Source organism: Pan troglodytes, chromosome 12, assembly GCF_028858775.2.
Source record: "Pan troglodytes isolate AG18354 chromosome 12, NHGRI_mPanTro3-v2.0_pri, whole genome shotgun sequence".
NCBI classification, from domain to species: Eukaryota; Metazoa; Chordata; class Mammalia; order Primates; family Hominidae; genus Pan; species Pan troglodytes.
The window spans coordinates 52,932,031-52,949,534 of NC_072410.2; the positions used below are offsets into that span (position 1 = coordinate 52,932,031).

Below are 17,504 nucleotides of genomic sequence, written 5' to 3' on the forward strand. Positions count from 1 at the left end.
TAATTTTTAAAAAGCAAAAACGAAAAGAGAAGCTCCAGCCCTTCACAGCCCTCAGGGAAGAAAACCCTCATTGGGCAGATGTGGGGATTGGGTTGCTAAATCCAGACTCCTAAGGTTTAGAATCTCCTGCTCTGAACACTTCCCACAAAACTCTTATTGTGGTTGTTTTCTTTCTATAAAGGTAACACATGTTGACCACAGAAGACTTAGGAAAAAACAAATAAGTAAAAAGAAGGGGCAAAGCGAGGAACTCCACTGCAGTCTAATCACCCAGAAATAAGAATCATTGACAACATTTCTGTAAATATCCTTCCTCATTTTCCCCCACATACTCAAATTATTTTCATTTATTTAAAAAATACTGTGTTATTAACTGTGTTAATTTTTTAAAAATGGGATCATAGCATACTATTTTATGGCTTGCCTTTTTCACTTACATATACCAAACCATTTAATAAATATTTTAATAGTATTCTTGGCCAGGTGTAGTGGCTCACATCTGTAATCCCAGCACTTTGGGAGGCTGAGGTGGGCAGATTGCTTGGGCCCAGGAGTTTGAGACCAGCCTGGGCAGCATGGCGAAACCCCATCTCTACAAAAAATACAAAAATTAGCAGGGTGTGGTGGCGCACACCTGTGGTCCCAGCTACTCAGAAGGCTGCAGTGGGTGGATTGCTGAAGCCCAGGAGGTCGAGGTTGCAGTGAGCTATGATGGGGCCGTTGCATTCCAGCCTGGGCAACAGAGTGAGACCCTGTCTCAAAAAAAAAGGCTAAATAAAAGAAAAAAATACTCTTTAATATAAGTTTTAATGACAACATAATAGTTCATTGTGTAAGTGTATAATATTTTGTTTAGACAATCTGCTACTGTTGGGCATTTTTAGCTAATGTAGACAATGCTGAATAAACACTGTGAGAGCTGAACCTCTGTGCATTTTTAGTTATATTCTTAGGGCAAAAAGTCAGGCATTTTTTAAAGGCACTTCATATGTACACCCTCTGGAGGTCTCTAAGGGGGAGTGAATGGCTGTCATTCTGATTTGGCTGGAGGACGTACAGTCCAGTCTGAAGGGAAGAATTTGGGCCAGACAGCCCTTCCAGACCATTCCTTGGAATGCTAAGATCTGCTGGTGCCACCACTTTTGAACAAGTACCTTAGATTCTTTGTCTGATAACAAGGAACAACTTTCCAACTTTTAGGGTAATAAAATACTGCACTGGGTAGGCAAAATAGAGTGTCATCTTCACCTGAGAAATCTTAAGGAGCCAACAGACCGCCATTTGCCTAAACAGGGATCTCCCTCGAAGCAGAGCTTGGCACCGAGGATCCCTCATGCTCAGCGTTCTGTGAAAAGTCTAATCAGCAAACAACCACCCGCTGCTACCCTCATTCTCTAATCACAGCGAAACCTCAGCCAGGGCCACTGTGGATGTCACGTACGCTGCTGGTAGGTTTGGCTTATGCGCCGGATCTCCTCAGGGGTCCGGGAGGCCAGGATCTCAATTAGGCAGCCCTCATCAGTGCCGGCTCCCTAAACAAGAAACCAGAGGACAGGGCTATATGAGCCAGTTTACAAAGCTGAGGCCCAGACACAGAAGGAATACATCTGTCATGAATCTGCAGAGAATAAAGACAATCCACTGCGTTCTAACAACAGGGTTTGTTCACTTTTATTGTCCCACCCGAAACCCAAAGTGTTTGCCGTAATAATTATGAGTAATAACAAACATTTCTAGGCTGTTTATTATGTGTTCGTTACTGTGCCCGGATAGGTACGGTTTCTGCCCTCTGGGGACTTAATTTTTCCTTGACCTCTTCTGCTCTCTTCCTCTGAAGGGCAGAATTTTCTGGCAAAGACTTTGTCACCTCTTTGCTTTCCCTGAGCCTGGCCCAGAACCTTCCACAAGTCTGAGTATTTATTGACATGGTTGAGGAGGATAATTGTACTCCTCGACTTATGATGAGGAGTACAATACACTGAAAATTTTTAAGTAGAACCATCCTAAGGTGGGGACCATTTATATTTGCATTACATACTTGGTCATTAAAATTTGGCAGACCCAGGCTAGGGCACAGTGGGTAGGTCATCTAGGGAAGCCAGGAACTCATTTGCCAGAAGTAAGCCTATAGTAGACCTGGAGGCCCCTAAAGTGTCAGTCATAAAGTTATATATCTCAAAAGTAGTTAACATATCTCAAAAGTAGTTAGCTCTCTAGAGATAGCTAAAAGTCTCTAGAGCTGTACTAAAAGCGACAATTATAATCACTCTCCATTGAGCCACAGGAAGGAGCAAATGATTCCCCAACTTTTTGGAAAAGAATTTTTAAATTATAATTGGTATAATGTAAAGTAATGATGTGTTTTCAAGTTGTCGTAAATGAAGGAAAATCTATACTTTACACCTGCTACTCTCAGAAGGCCTTGGTCATAGTTTCTTTCTTTTTTAAAAAAATTTAACTTTTACTTTAAGTGCAGGGGTACATGTGCAGGTTTGTTATATAGATAAACTTGTGTCATGGGGGTTTGTTGTACAGATTATTTCATTACCTAGGTATTAAGCCTAGGACCCATTAGTTATTTTTCCTGATCCTCTCCCTCCTCCCACCCTCCATCCCCCAACAGGCCCCAGTGTGTGTTGTTCCCCTCTATGTGTCCATGTGTTTTCAACATTTAGCTCCCACTTGTAAGTGAAAACATATGGTATTTGATTTTCTGTTCCTGCCTTAGTTTGCTAAGGACAATGACCTCCAGCTCGATCCATGTTCCTCCAGAGGACATGATCTTGTTCCTTTTTACAGCTATTCCATGGTGTACATGTACCACGTTTTCTTTATCCAGTCTACCATTGATGGGCGTTTAGGTTGCTTCCGTGCCTTTGTTATTGGGTGACAGTTTCTTAAGAAAGCACATCAGCGTTTGCACCAACAGCACCAAGGGCACGAGAGGAAGAGCACAGACCTTCATGGCCCTTCGCAGCTCCTGCACATCATACAGCACCGTGGGCGTCATCATCCCCACAATCACCTGCTCGAAGTTGCCACTCAGTTCTGACTTCAGGTCGTCTATCAAGTCCTGCAATGCAAGAAAGTAGCTCCGCTTAACTGCTATAGCAAATTAGACCAGCTACTCTCCAGGTGTGGTCCAGGGATGTCTGGGGTCTCCAAGACCCTTTCAAGGGGCCTGCAAGTCAAAACTATCCTCAGAATAACACTCAGATGTTATTTGCCTTTTCACTTTCATTCTTCCACAAGCATACAGTGGGGTTTTCCTAAGGCTATTTGACATTGTCTGTGCATCAACAACTGTCTGTTCAAATACTCCCCCCATTTTCAAGTACATATCTGTACAAGACCAGATTTTCTTCATATACCCCAATCAAAACCACATATCATAACAAATTGAAGTAGAAACAGATATGAGAAGCCATCTGTCTTCCATTAAGCCAGACAGTAAAGAGATCTGCAAAATGTAAAACAATGCCAATCTTCTCACTAAATATTTTTTTGTTTTGGGATATATAGCTATTTTTCATTAAAATGTTATTTACAGTAACATACAATATACTTATTATTTTTATTAAGTTAACAAATATCTATTTTTAAATGCCCTCAGTTTTAGTTTCTAATAGGGCAAATATCAAAAGATATAACCCACAAAACCAAAAGTCCTAAAAAATTTAAGAGGTAAAGGAGCTTTGAGGTGAATATGTTTGTAGACACCGATGTAAATGTATTTGCCTACTTAACAATATGTCTTGAATATACTTCCAAGTCAATATTCACTGATAACCTTTTTAGCAGCTGTGGAGATTTCTATAGATAGGTGCAACATAATTTCTTTTTTTTTTTTTTAGATGGAGTCTTGCTCTGTTGCCTAGGCTGAAGTGCAGTGGCACGATCTTGACTCGCTGCAAACTCCGCCTCCCGGATTCAAGCGATTCTCCTGCCTCAGTCTCCCAAGTAGCTGGGATTACAGGTGCCCACCACCATGCCCAGCTAATTTTTTTGTATTTTTAGTAGAGACGGGGTTTCACCATGTTGGTCAGGCTAGTCTCGAACTCCTGACCTCAGGTGATCCACTCGCCTTGGCCTCCCAAAGTGCTAGGATTACAGGTGTGAACCACCACACCCAGCCTAATTTCTTTAACTAGTCACCTGTTTCTATTTTTCTACTGTTATATACATAAGGCATTTAGTTGTATCTTTGTGATCATTCATGACTATTTCTTAAGGCTCAATTCCTGAGATATAGTTTCCAAATATAATTATTTGGAAAATGGACCAAATTCTAAAGATGTTTATTCACATTTCCTCCTGGAATGGGTCAGAGAGTTTAAGAACTTGTTTAAGATCAATTGACGAAGAAGGAGCTGAATCGCTATTCTTTTTTTTCTTTTTTTTTTTTTTTTGAGATGGAGTCTGTCTCTGTTGCCCAGGCTGGAGTGAAGTGGCATGATCTTGGCTCACTGCAACCTCTACCTCCTGGTTCAAGCAATTCTCCTGCCTCAACCTACAAAGTAGCTAGGATTACAGGTGCTCGGCACCATGCCCGGCTAATTTTTGTATTTTTTAAGTAGAGATGGGGTTTCACCATGTTGGCCAGGTTGGTCTCAAACTCCTGGCCTCAAGTGATCTGCCCGCCTCGGCCTCCCAAAGTGCTGGGATTACAGGTGTGACCCACCACACCTGGCCTCAAGAACATCTTTAAACAAGACAAAGGATCGATCTTTTAAAACACAAGGTCACTTTGGGAACCTAGATCAGGAAGAGGCCCTGCTTCCTGTTGCTGCCAAGTCAGCCAGACAGAGCAGGAAAGACTGTGGCCTACCCTGCCGATGGTGCTCTTGTAGGCTGTCCTGATCTCCTGGCGCTGGGCGGTGTTGCGGTAGGCAAGGACGCTAATAATGGCGTCTTCATCGGTGCCTGGGGGAAGAAGGGAGACAGCAGGTAAGTGTGATTTGAGAGAGGAATGAGAAAGCGGGTTCCTCTGTGGACATTGGAGTTACCCAAACACATGCAGAGGGCTTTCTAAGAAAAGAGGCCCTTTTTCAGAGGGTTTGTCTACTTTTTGGGAAACAGATGCTAGGTTCGGGACTTAGCCTCTCCTTTAATTAGCTGTTTACTACTGAACAAAATGGTTAACTTTCTAAACATTAGTTTCCTTATCTGCAAATGTGAATGATGACAGTGATTTCCCTCGATAGGCTGCTGCAAGTGTTAATATAATTAAATGCCTAGCACTTACTAAACATTTAATAAATGTTGGCTGGAGTAATTCTTTCTCTCCTCTAGAATAGTTGTTGTTTTTTTTTTTTTTTTTTCCTGAGAGGAAGTCTCACTCTGTCACCCAGGCTGGAGTGCAATGGCGCGATCTCAGCTCACTGCAACCTCCGTCTCCTGGGTTCAAGCGATTCTCCTGCCTCAGCCTCCTGAGTAGCTGGGATTACAGGGCTGTGCCACCACCCCCAGCGAATTTTTGTGTTTTTAGTAGAGACAGGGTTTCACTATGTTGACCAGGCTGGTCTTGAACTCCTGACCTCAAATGATCTGCCCTCCTCGGCCTCCCAAAGTGCTGGGGTTACACGTGTGAGACACCACGCCCAGCCATCTCCTCTAGAATTCTTTTCATGTCTTTTGAATCTCCTCTCTCTCTCTTCCATATTCTTGCCTTTTTTTTTTTGTTTTTATCTCTTTATCATCTCCTCTGAGTTTTGAAACAATTCAAACTTGTCTGTTAATTCACCAATTTGGCATTTTGCAGAGTTTAAATTGGCTGTTACTGCATTCACTGTGTTTTAAAATCTGGAACTATGTTTTGCACTTCTAAGCTATCTTTCCTGAACACAAATGGTTCCCTTTTAGAACTGCTGACAAATTACCATGATACAACATCTTACCAAAACTTTAAGCAAAAATTACAAATTAAAAATGTTCTAAGTTTTGCTTGCCTGTTTCTTGCAGCAGCTTTAACAAGGAGACTTTATTCTGATTTTTCAGATTGGTCCCTTGTCTTTATAACAGCTGGCTGTTCATAAATGTTTGGTGAATCTTCTGTTTCCTCGTTGTTTGTGCTGTATGGGGGGTTGGAATGGGTTTCAGAAATGATTCTATTGAAAATATTTCAGGGAGAAATGAAAAAATACAGCCAAACTTTAGTTATCCTTGGCAAGGTTAGAGATGCAAAAAGATGTGAGGTGTGGAGAGGAAGCTATAGAACTTTAAGTTTACATACCTTGAGGACCTACTTTCTGTTCCTTTTTTTTTTTCTTTTTTTGAGATGGAGTTTCGCTCTGTCACCCGGGCTGGAGTGCAGTCCAGCTCACTCCCTCTCCCTCCCAGGTTCAAGCAATTCTCCTGCCTCAGCCTCCCTAGTAGCTGGGATTACAGGTGCCCGCCACCATGCCTGGCTAATTTTTTTTTGTATTTTTTACTAGAGATGGGTTTCACCATGTTGACGAGGCTGGTCTTGAACTCCTGACCTCAGGCGATCCACCTGCCTCAGCCTCCCAAAGTGCTGAGATTACAGGCATGAGCCATCATGCCCAGCCGTGTTCCTATTTTTAAAAAGGAGAGGACAATCCATATAACAATCCATTTCTCCCTTGGCACTCTCAGCTAGGAGGGGGTGTGGAGGGGGCAGAGAGGGTTCATTACCTTTTGTTCACTCCCTGTTTCTGTGAAAGGGATCACTCTTCCCCCCAGTCAAGCCAAGCTGAAATCCTCAAAATAGATTCAATTTTTTTTTTTTTTTGAGACAGAGTCTTGCTCTGTGGCCAGTGTGTAGTGCAGTGGTGCCATCTCGGCTCACTGCAACCTCTGCCCCCCGGGTTCAAGCGATTCTCCTGCCTCAGCCTCCCCAGTAGCTGGGACTACAGGTGCACACCACCACACCCAGCTAATTTTTGTGTTTTTAGTAGAGACGGGGTTTCACCTTGTTGGCCAGGATGGTCTCGATCTTTTGACCTTGTGCTCTGCCCACCTAGGCCTCCCAAAGTGCTGGGATTACAGGCGTGAGCCACTGCACCCAGCCCAATAGCTTTGATTTTTTTACCCTCTCCTTTCCTCTTCATTCAAGTCCACGGTCATGCAAAATGTTGCTTTACAGCCTCTTTTGCATTCTTTCACTCTTTTTATTTCCTATCACAACCATTCCAATTCAAGATTTCAGGGTTTCTTCTTAGACAAGTGCAGATGTCTGCTAACCAGTATTCTTAACTCCTGGTTGGTCTTCCCAGAGTCTTGCCAGATTCATTTTTGTAAAAAGAAAAACTCTCACAATGTCCCTCCCCTGCTCAGAAATACACAATGGCTCCCCATCATCTGCTGGATTTACTTTAGGCACTGCAGCCTGACATTTGAGACTCTCTACAGTATCCCATTCACTATTGTAAATAGCCACATAAAAGGACACTAGGCAGCCAAATTCATGGACTCAGCTCTTGAAATATTGCGCTTTACCCAACTGTGCTGCACTCCAGGCTCCTGACCCCCTTCATTACCAGTCTATTGGTTTATATGTCCCCTTAACCCCCTCCATTTAGCATCATGATTCTGTCATATGTTGTTTCCCAGCCAGTGCCTGTGGGTCATCCCCGCATGTCTATGATTCTTATGGGTGCTTTCTCAGTAGCACCCCTAGAACCTCCTTCTGGTACCTGCTTTCTCAGAAAGCTCCCAACCAGCCTACTCCTGCTTTGCAAGTACCTCCTGCTGATACAGGAGATAGAAAGAAATTGTTTAAGCAGATAGTGAGGGCAGGTCGGGTGTGGTGGCTCATGCCTGTAATCCTAGCACTTTGGGAGGCTGGGGTGGGTGGATCACTTGAGGTCAGGAGTTCAAGACCAGCCTGGCCAACATGGTAAAACCTTGTCTCTATTAAAATATAAAAGTTAGCCGGGTATGGTGGTGGGGGCCTGTAATTCCAGCTACTCAGGAGGCTGAGGAATGAGAATCACTTGAACCCGGGAGGTGGAGGTTGCAGTGAGCCAAGATCATGCCAGTGCATGCCACAGCCTGGGTGACAGAGCGATGCCCCATCTCAAAAAAGAAAAAAAAAACAAAAAACAGATAGTGAGGGCAAAAGAGTCCTTGGCAGAACTTCCCTTGTAACAAAAAGCAGCCCCCAAAATCATTTTTTTTTCTAACAAAGAGCAGCCTGAAAAATCAAGCTACAAACGTAGATAAGGAAACTGAAAGCTTGCACAAGGGAATGCTGGCCACTGTGCCAACAGAAAAGGGCTACCTGGGGGCCAGGCATGTCCACCATGGAAACTCCACCTTCCCTTTTTTGTTAGCATGTGTACAGTAAGAAAGAAATGACCAATACAGTACAGCTCAGGCTGAAAACCCACCTGCATAATAAAAGACTGGGGTAGGGACTGTCAGAGATTCATGCCCTATGCAGATAGCACACCTGTTTCTAACTGGTTTTTTGTGCCCTATGTAGATCAGACATCAGCCCCCCCACCCCCAGCCCCTGCCACAGCTCATCTATAAACACCTCTGCATTTCACCGTGAATTGGTAACCCATTTTTCTGGAATCCCTCTCTGTAGCAGAGAGCTAGTCTCTTTCTTTTCCCTATTAAACTTCCACTCTTAACCTCACTCTTTGTGTGTCTATGTCCTTGATATCTGTGGCCATGAGACAACAAACCATGGGTGTCACCCCAGACGAGGCCACTTCACTACTGCAAGACACTTTTCTGTGGATTTACCATGACTCCCCTAGACCTCAGCACATGTCATTCCATTCACCTGAAACACCTTGTCCCTTAATTCTGTTTACAGAAACTCAATCATCTCCCAAGGTCCATTTTAACATCTACATCCTCCAAGAAGCTTTGCCCGATGCCCCCAAGTGAAATATGATCTCTTCTCTTTGAACCCCAGTGGGATCTTATTTGTGCCCCTCCTGTCACTGTTATATTATGAATTAATCATAGTTATTTTTGTGCATGCCTTAGCTGTGCTAGTATTCATAGACTATTTGAACACAAGAACTAGGGATTATAATCCTTGTCTTCTCCAACAGTCTGCCTTGCATTGGCCCACACATAACAGGCACTGAAAAGGGGTTGGTTGTGCCAAATGTCTCCTCACCCTTTATGCTGATAATTCTGAATGTAACATGGGCTACATTTTGAATTATGGTGTCCTTCTAACATACCAAAGAATTAGGATAAACTGAAAAAAAAGGTGGGTCCTATGCCTTTCTCTTTTTATGAAAAAGGGAAAAGAAGAAGATACATAGATTCAGGACAATGTTCTCTTCAGAGATGGGCAGCACCATAGAACAGTGGCTTAAACTCCAGCTCTGGAATCAGACTTGAGGCAGCTGATCATGCAAAGATGAAAGGAAAGTGTTCTAGGAATTAGCTAGAATCCTGAATATACCACTTAATAGTTCTGAGACCGTGGGCAAGTCAGCCAGCCTCACTCACTATACTTTACCTTCTCAACAGTAAGACAAGCTTCTGTCAGGATTAAAACAGATAACCCATGGAAAGCATCTATCTCTATGTCTGACACATAGTAGAGCTTAATAAACATTTGCTATTATTGCTACGGTTGTTGTTACTGTTAGCAACATTGAGGCTGAGTAAAATGAATTCTTTTTGGATAGAAAGATGGTCTCATGGTCAAGTGTTTTTACCTAAATCTCAAGGAGATTCTAAATAGCAGCTAAGAACCAGGGGATACTTCTCTGGCCAAAAGTCTACTGAGACAAGGTCTTGGGGGCAGAGGCTAGGCCAGGTAGTTTGTGGTGCACATAGAATCACTGTACCTACCCAGCATGAAGGTGTTGGCCCCCAAGGACCTAACTGGAGGGTAGCATGCTGGAAGACACTACCAGTGTTATAGGAGGCAAAAAGAAATTATTTAGGTAGACATTTAGGGTAAAGTGAGTCCCCAGCAGAAAACTTTCCTTTTAACAAAAAGCAGCTCAAAAATAGCTCCGTTTCTAACCACACACAGTTAAAAAAAATCACTTCTCTTCTAACAACAAGCAACCTGAAAGTTCAGGCTGTAAAATACAGATAAGACAGCTCAAGCACAGAAGAAGGGGTGGAAGTCTCCTGGGTAATTGCCAAACTTCACACTTATACAATGGGCCCCAGTAAAACAGTGGGTCTTAATAAGCACATTCCTTTCCCTTTAGGTGCACTAAGATAGAGAAACTAAAAGCAGACTCATGGGGCGGATGCCTGCAGCTGCAAGAAGATGTATGGGAACAGACACAGAAACTCTCCCTCCCAGATAAGCAAGACAAAGAAACACAGACTAAGAGTCAGCCTATGTGGTCAGGGAATGGGATAAGAGCTGATAAAAAAAATTCTGCTCTATATAGATAGCACACTTGGTCGCAGCTAAACCATCAGGCCCTAAGAGGATAAGACATCCCCTCCTCATGAGGCCCCTCCTCCCTAGACCATTTATAAAAACCCTGACATTTTTACTACTGCTTAGCAACCTGCTCGGGACCCCTCTCTGTGACTGTGAGCTGTTCTGTTCTTTTGCCTATTAAACTCCTGCTCCAAACTCACTCTGTGTGTGTGTGCATGTCCTTGACCTCAATATCCTTGGTCGTGTGACCAAGAACCTCAGTATTTACCCCAGACAACAAGGCTGCTTCATTTTGAGGGCTCGTCCGGGATTTGAAGGTGACTTCATCAGAAGGGTGAGTAAAGGAGCGGACTCTACTTTCACTTCCGAGGCTTCTTGTCCTCCGTTTTTATTCTCTCAAATAACTATCAAAAACACCGGGCATCTGACAGCTGATTAAGGAGCCACAAGGACTGGCCACCAGTCTTGAAGACTCAGATGTGAGGCTTGCTGGGGAGGACCTAGTCAATCCCCCGGTGCTCTCAGGGTGCCGGGAATGTTGGCTGTGTCCAAACTAGTTTCTTTTCACAGAAAGCCTGGTTGTTGTATGGGGCTGGAATAGGTCCTGGAGCAACTGAGAATTTCTGGCCAGGGCCACACCCTGGTGTTATTCAAAAGGCTCCTGGACTGACCCCAGCCTCTGATTGCCTGACTGGGTGTCAGCCATAGGATCTCCAAGTTTTCCTATTGCAAATCTTATTTTCCTCCTTTCCTTTCTGCAGTCACCATGTCTCCCATCTCCTCTCTGTATGCAATGCTGCAGGAATTTTTACAGCCCAGGAAATAATTCAATTAGGCAGGTTTAGCAACCACCATAGTAACCAGGAATGCAGGTTAAGGGATTGCTGTTTTTCTGACTTTTTACACACAGGGGAATTCCATGATCCAGATCTCAAAGACTATTTAACTCCTAATGATAATACTTCCTGGGGTTGGGTGGGAGGTTATTTTCCCCCCAGTAAATGCCCCTCTGTCCTCTTAGACTGTTTCTTTTCCCATGTGAGGAAGCAGCACTGTCCAGTTGGACTGGATAGCCCCTCTATGAGGCAAACTAACTTTCTCCTGTTAGGAGGTATGCTGTGGGGACAGCATGCCACAGGTCAGACTTCTCTCTCCATCCTTTGTTTAAAGAGCATATGGAGGCAAAGTTACTGCCTGGTATTCCACTAGCACCACCTAGTAAAATGGGAATCCTCTCCATGAGGAATCTTGTCTGCCCTTTGCTAAAAGTCTCTGGCTTTTCAGTTCTCCTCCCTTTTACATCCCTCTAATAGAGACCAAACCTTAAGCCCCCTCTGCAAGTGGGAGAACTCTGCTTTCAGCAGCAAGGAGGAACATGTCCTCCAAAACCAAATTTTAGTCTCAGTACTCTCTCTGGTAGCAGGAAGGCCACCATTTGACCCTTACGTTCTCTGAAGACACCCATTCTGCCTACAACTAGAATGGCATCTAAATAGAAAGGGGATTTTATGTCTGGAAGTTAACCGGAACCACCACCTAAGAATAAATCCTCTAGTCCAGTCCATAATAGCAGAGTATAAAGCTCATTCCAGTACACTCCCTCCATTAAGGGGCCTTGCTTAAATGCAAGTGTTACATTATCTCTCCGGAGATCCATTTATCAAGAAGCCACGCAGGTCACACAGGTCTAGGAGGTCAGAGAGTAATTACCCAATTATTAGGCAGAGGACTGAGGTCATATGGGTAAACATGACTAGCCCATTGATTAGGTCCTCTGGTATTACGCTTGGGGGTCACACCTGCAACCATGGGGCTGCAATTATGGTGCTGGGACCCAGGGACCAAGGAGGGAGAACAGCCAGGAGGACTCTCCTACTGTGTCCCCTCCTCCCTGAGTCACATTGAAAAGAACCAGGAGACCGAGGAACACCTCTATTCTTGTCTCTTTTGCAGATGGGTAATAAGCCATCTTCAGCCGGCACTCCTCTGGAGTGCATTCTGAAGCACTGGGAGTCCTTTGACCCTAAAACTTTGAAGAAAAAGCAGCTCATTTTCTTTTGCAGAAGGGCATGGCCTTCTTACTGTCGCAGGGATGAACAGACATGGCCAGCTGAAGGGAACCTTGATTTTAATCTTATCCATCAGTTAGATCTTTTCTGTAGACAGGAGAGCAAATGGTCCAAGGTCCCCTATGCACAGGCTTTCTTTGCCCCGCGAGACAACCCAGACGTTAGCAAGCACTGCACAATTGACTCAGCTCTCTTAGCAATCATATCAGGCGGTCTGTGGAGAGTAATTCCCCTAATTTAGAAGAGCAAGTTTTGCAGGAGCCATTGGGGGCAGCTTCTAAGTGCCCCGTCCTTCTAGTTTTCCTAATCTGGGGCCCCCTCCAACTGCACCATCAGCTTCTCCAGCTTCACCATCTCCAAAGCTCCCCACTGCCCCAGCTTCACTTCTACCCCTACAAGAAATGCCAGATGGAAGGGGCACCCCTAGGGTACATGTTCCCTTCTCATTACAGGACTGTAGAAAAATAAAGGGAGACTTGCGCCGATTTTCTGATGTCCCTAATAGGTAGACAGAGACCTTCCAAAATCTAACTCAAGTGTTTGACTTCACATGGAGAGCTGTTATGTTGCTTCTAAGTCAAACCCTCACTGCAGCCAAAAAGCAGGCAGCTCCTGATATTAGAAGGAAACCACAAAAACAGGCTATAGGACCAGAGAGTACCTTGGAAGATCTCCTGAAGGTGGCCACCTTGGTCTTTTACCATAGGGACTGGGAGGAGCCCCAGGAGAAAAAGAGAAAGTGACTAAGGCTCAAGTAGATGCTTTGCAGGCTTGCAGAGTCCAGGATCCTCAGGAAACATCCACTAATTGCTACTGGTGTGGCAAGCCAGGGCACTTTAAGAAGAATTGCCCAGGCAACAAGAAAAAGCCACCTTGACCCTGTCCAGCGTGTGGTGAAGACCACTGGATATTAAACTGCCCCTGGATATGGAGATCACTAGGTCCAGAACTAGTCTCACAGATGGTCCGGCAGGACTGACAGGTCCTAGGGCTCAGACCCCTGGCTCCAGTGGCTCAGACTGCCATCACTGTTCAGGAGCCCCGGGTGATTCTGGAAATTGAAGGAAGGAGGGTGGGCTTCCTCCTGGATACTGGAGCCAGTCTCTCTGTTCTCCTGTCCAATCAAGGCCTCCCGTCTTCCCATAGCACAACCATGGTGGGTGTCTCAGGAAAGACTCTAACCCAATATTCCTCTCACTGTAGTTGGGGGGAACTTATTATTTACACATGCCTTCTTAAATATGCCTGAAAGTCCCACTCCTTTATTAGGTAGAGACATTTTAGCCCACATGGGGGCCAGCATCCTCATGGCCCCAGGACAAACTCTTTGTCTTCCCTTAGTGAAAGCCAATATTAATCCAGAAGTGTGGACAACTTGAGGAAGAATAGGTCAAGCTAAAACTGCTAGGCCAGTTCACATCCGCCTTAAAAATCCCACTTCTTTTCCTAACCAGAGACAATATCCTGTAAAGCCAGAGGCCAGGAAAGGGCTAGAAGCTATTATTAGTAACCTAAAAATGCAGGGCCTCCTCAGACCCTGTAACAGTCCTTGCAACACCCCGATACTAGGAGCATAAAAACCCAATGGGGAATGGAGACTAGTTCAGGACATCTGTCTCATTAATGGGCCGTAGTCCCAATTCATCCAGTAGTCCCTAATGCCCACATCTTGCTGACTCAAATACCTGAAGGAACTAAATGGTTTATAGTCCTAGATTTAAAGGATGCCTTTTTCTGCATACCGTTACATCCTGACTCTCAATACCTGTTTGCCTGTAAGGATCCCTCCGGCCAGACCACACAGTTAACATGGATGGTGCTGCCTCAGGGATTTCAAAACAGCCCTCACTCATTTGGACAAGCACTGTCAAAGGACCCCTCTAAGTTTTCCCGTCCTCAGGTCAGGGTCTTGCAGTATGTAGATAACACTTTCCTCTATGCCCCAATCAAGGAAGGCTCAGGAAGATGCTAAGACTCTCCTCAATTTCTTAGCTGAAAGGGAGTATAGAGTCTCAAAATCCAAAGCTCAGCTCTGTCAGACTTCAGTAAAGTACCTAGTTCTGGTCTTATCAGAAGGGACCAGAGCACCAGGTGAGGAAAGGATTAGGCCCATTTCCTTTGATAGTTAGGAAAATTCTTGGGCATTACTGGATTTTGTAAACTGTGAGTACCTGGGCACAGGGAAATGGCTCACCCTTTATACCACCTCATAAAAGAAACTCAAACAGTTAAAACTCACCCCTCTCTCTTTTGGGAACCTAAGGTTCAAAAAGCCTTTAACCAGCTAAACCAAGCCTTCCTGGCTAACACGGTGAAACCCCGTCTCTACTAAAAATGCAAAAAAAAATTAGCTGGGCATGGTGGCAGGCACCTGTAGTCCCAGCTACTCGGGAGGCTGAGGCAAGAGAATGGCGTGAACTCGGAAGGCAGAGCTTGCAGTGAGCTGAGATCATGCCACTGCACTCCAGCCTGGGCGACAGAGTGAGACTCCGTCTCAAAAATAACATAACATAACATAACATAACATAACATAACATAACATAACATAATATAACATAACATACCAGCCCTCAGTCTTCCCATGGGGAAAGCATTCAGTCTCTATGTAACAAAAAGGAAGGAAATGGCCCTGGAAGTTTTAACTAAGGCTTGAGGTCCAGCTCAACAGCCAGTGAGTTACTTAAGCAAGGAACTTAAAACCTGGTGGCCAAAGGATGGTCAGCCTGCCTCCAAGCAGTTACAGTGGAGGCTTTGCTGGTGTCAGAGGCCACTGGGTTAACCATGGGAAATAACTGTTTAACCCCACACAATGTAACAGGACTGTTGTCCTCTAAGGAAAGTCTCTGGCTGACAAACAATTGCCTCCTCAAATACCAAGCTTTGCTGCTAAAGGGATCTGCAGTCCAGCTGAAAACCTGCCCTTGCCTGAGCCCAGCCACTTTCTCCCAGAGAAAACTGGAGAACCTAAACATGATTGTGAACAGGTAAGTGGAGCAAACTGGGTAAAAGAAATAATAAGAATTACTGTTTGCATTCTTTGTAAAGTTTTAATTAATGAAAAAGGATTTTCTTAAAGAGCATTCAGCTTAATTAAAAGTGGATATCCAATCAATGGGTATATTTAAAAGGCCTTTATGTTTTTCTCTTCATAAATCTTCTTAAATAAATCTTCATAAATCTGGAAACGGTTTTTTTCTCAGTTGACTGAATTGCTTTTTTTTTTTTTTACTGTGTCTTGCCACTCTTGATGCACCTAGAATGGCTTCCGGTGGCCTGGGACTCCTTGGGGAAACAGAAAAGGCACCACAAATCCCATTTTAGGAAAAATCTGTTTTCCTCAGAGCCCCTGGAATTAAAGGTGAATAAATACCTCTCAAAATCGTCTTTGTCTTCTGGCTATGCTTGCTTATTAGGCCCTGGAAACTGTATTCCTAGCTCTGTTCTGAAAGAACCTCACTCAGAGGCCAATAATCCAATTGGGACATTGGCAAATGCAAAATCTTATAACTGCTGGATCTTCTTCTGTTTGTGTGGTTATATATGTGTTACTTGTATAATGCCTATTAAAAAAAGGAGCTCTAATTAATTGGCCTAAGAAAAATAAGCGCTTAAATCAAACATTTTTAAGGGAAAAGTAAAAGCTGTGGTACCTTTCAGTTCATGTGACTTTAATCTAAAAATAAAAAGAGTCTTAGGAATTATTGGTAAAATACAAATGTCTTCAAGGTATAAAAATGTGGTCTAAATTATGCAGGTCAAATACTAGTTTGCTAAATGTTTTAAGGTTGTAAACTGCTTTTTTTTTTTTTTTTTTTTTTGAGATGGAGTCTTGCTCTGTCGCCAGACTGGAGTGCAGTAGTGCGATCTCGGCCCACTGCAACCTCTGACTCCCTGGTTCAAGTGATTCTCCTGTCTCAGCCTCCTGAGTAGCTGGGATTACAGGCACGTGCCACCACATCCATCTAATTTTTGCATTTTTAGTAGAGACGGGGTTTCACCATGTTGGCCAGGATGGTCTTGATCTCCTGACCTCGTGATCCGCCCGCCTTGGCTTCCCAAAGTGCTGGGATTACAGGCAGGAGCCATTGCGACTGGCCATAAAACTACTTCTTTATTTAGCCTTTAAAAACTGTCAACGTGCCTGCTTCACAATTGGTAGCACCTGGGAACATACGGAAGCAACCATGCCCCTAACTATGCTGAAAGGAGTCAAACATTATCTGCATCCAGCACATAATTAAAACAACCTAACAGGTTTTACATTAAAGTTAAAAATTACTAAAAGTTACCATTATAACATGTGCTTGAAACTACTGAACATGGAATTACATGCAAAGTGTGTAAAAACAGTAAAAGATGTTTTTATTTAAAGATTATAAGAGGGCATGGAAATGTATATTTTGCTTAGAAATAAAGAATTGTCTTAAAGTAGAAGGTTTAAGCAAATTGTAAAAAAAAAAACTGTAAAAATCTTGCAAAAAAAACACTGTGTGTAAACATATTAACTAAATGCAAAAGGGCATTATATGGTTTTTTTCTGTAAATTAATCACTGAAATAAAAGCACAGCAAGGTTTTCTTAAAATGCTAATCTACTCTTTAGCAAAACTTGTCAAGGGTTATAACAGGTATGTGAAAATCTCACTTCATGGTCAAACTGGTTAAAATTAAATAGGATTGTCTATAATGTTTCATTTAAAATTAAGTTTAAAATTAATAGCAAACTAATGCAAGGGTAAAATTTAACTTTCTCTCTTAACACGGGATTTTCATGGAATAGAAAAGGCTAATGAATGGTTTTTGCTTTTTCAAATTTCTGGCTCAACATTTTGGCAAAAACAAAAACTTTTGGTAATCTAAAATTCTATTTCATAATATCAAGTGTTTTAAATTTTAAATATACTTAACAGGCTTCCCAAAGTCAAACTTTAGTCTCAAGTCTGTCTTTCCTAACCCCTGGCTTTTGGGCGCTGCAGAGGACCCCTGAAGCATCTAGAAGAGAGGTAAACAGTATTATTTAACATGTTGAGGTACATAAAATTGCCAAAATGATGTCTAATACTCTTCAGGTTATATTTTAGGGAATAATAT

The 17,504-nt window shown here is 43.3% G+C and overlaps 1 protein-coding gene across 7 annotated transcripts in view; it reads right to left on the minus strand.

Annotated features, from left to right (window-relative positions):
- ANXA4 (annexin A4) overlaps nucleotides 1-17,504 on the minus strand; it is a 182,655-nt gene that overhangs the window by 16,981 nt on the left and 148,170 nt on the right. For 5 of the 7 annotated variants that reach the window (XM_016948681.4, XM_016948682.3, XM_054678480.2 and 2 more), the window contains 3 exons: nucleotides 4,829-4,923; nucleotides 2,960-3,073; nucleotides 1,442-1,532 (listed from right to left, as the gene is read on the minus strand). In XM_016948681.4, the coding sequence (XP_016804170.2) occupies nucleotides 1,442-1,532; nucleotides 2,960-3,073; nucleotides 4,829-4,923 (300 nt within the window). The remainder of the gene's footprint in view (nucleotides 1-1,441; nucleotides 1,533-2,959; nucleotides 3,074-4,828; nucleotides 4,924-17,504) is intronic. The other 2 variants (XM_001139427.6, XM_063789765.1) reach the window with 1 other exon arrangement.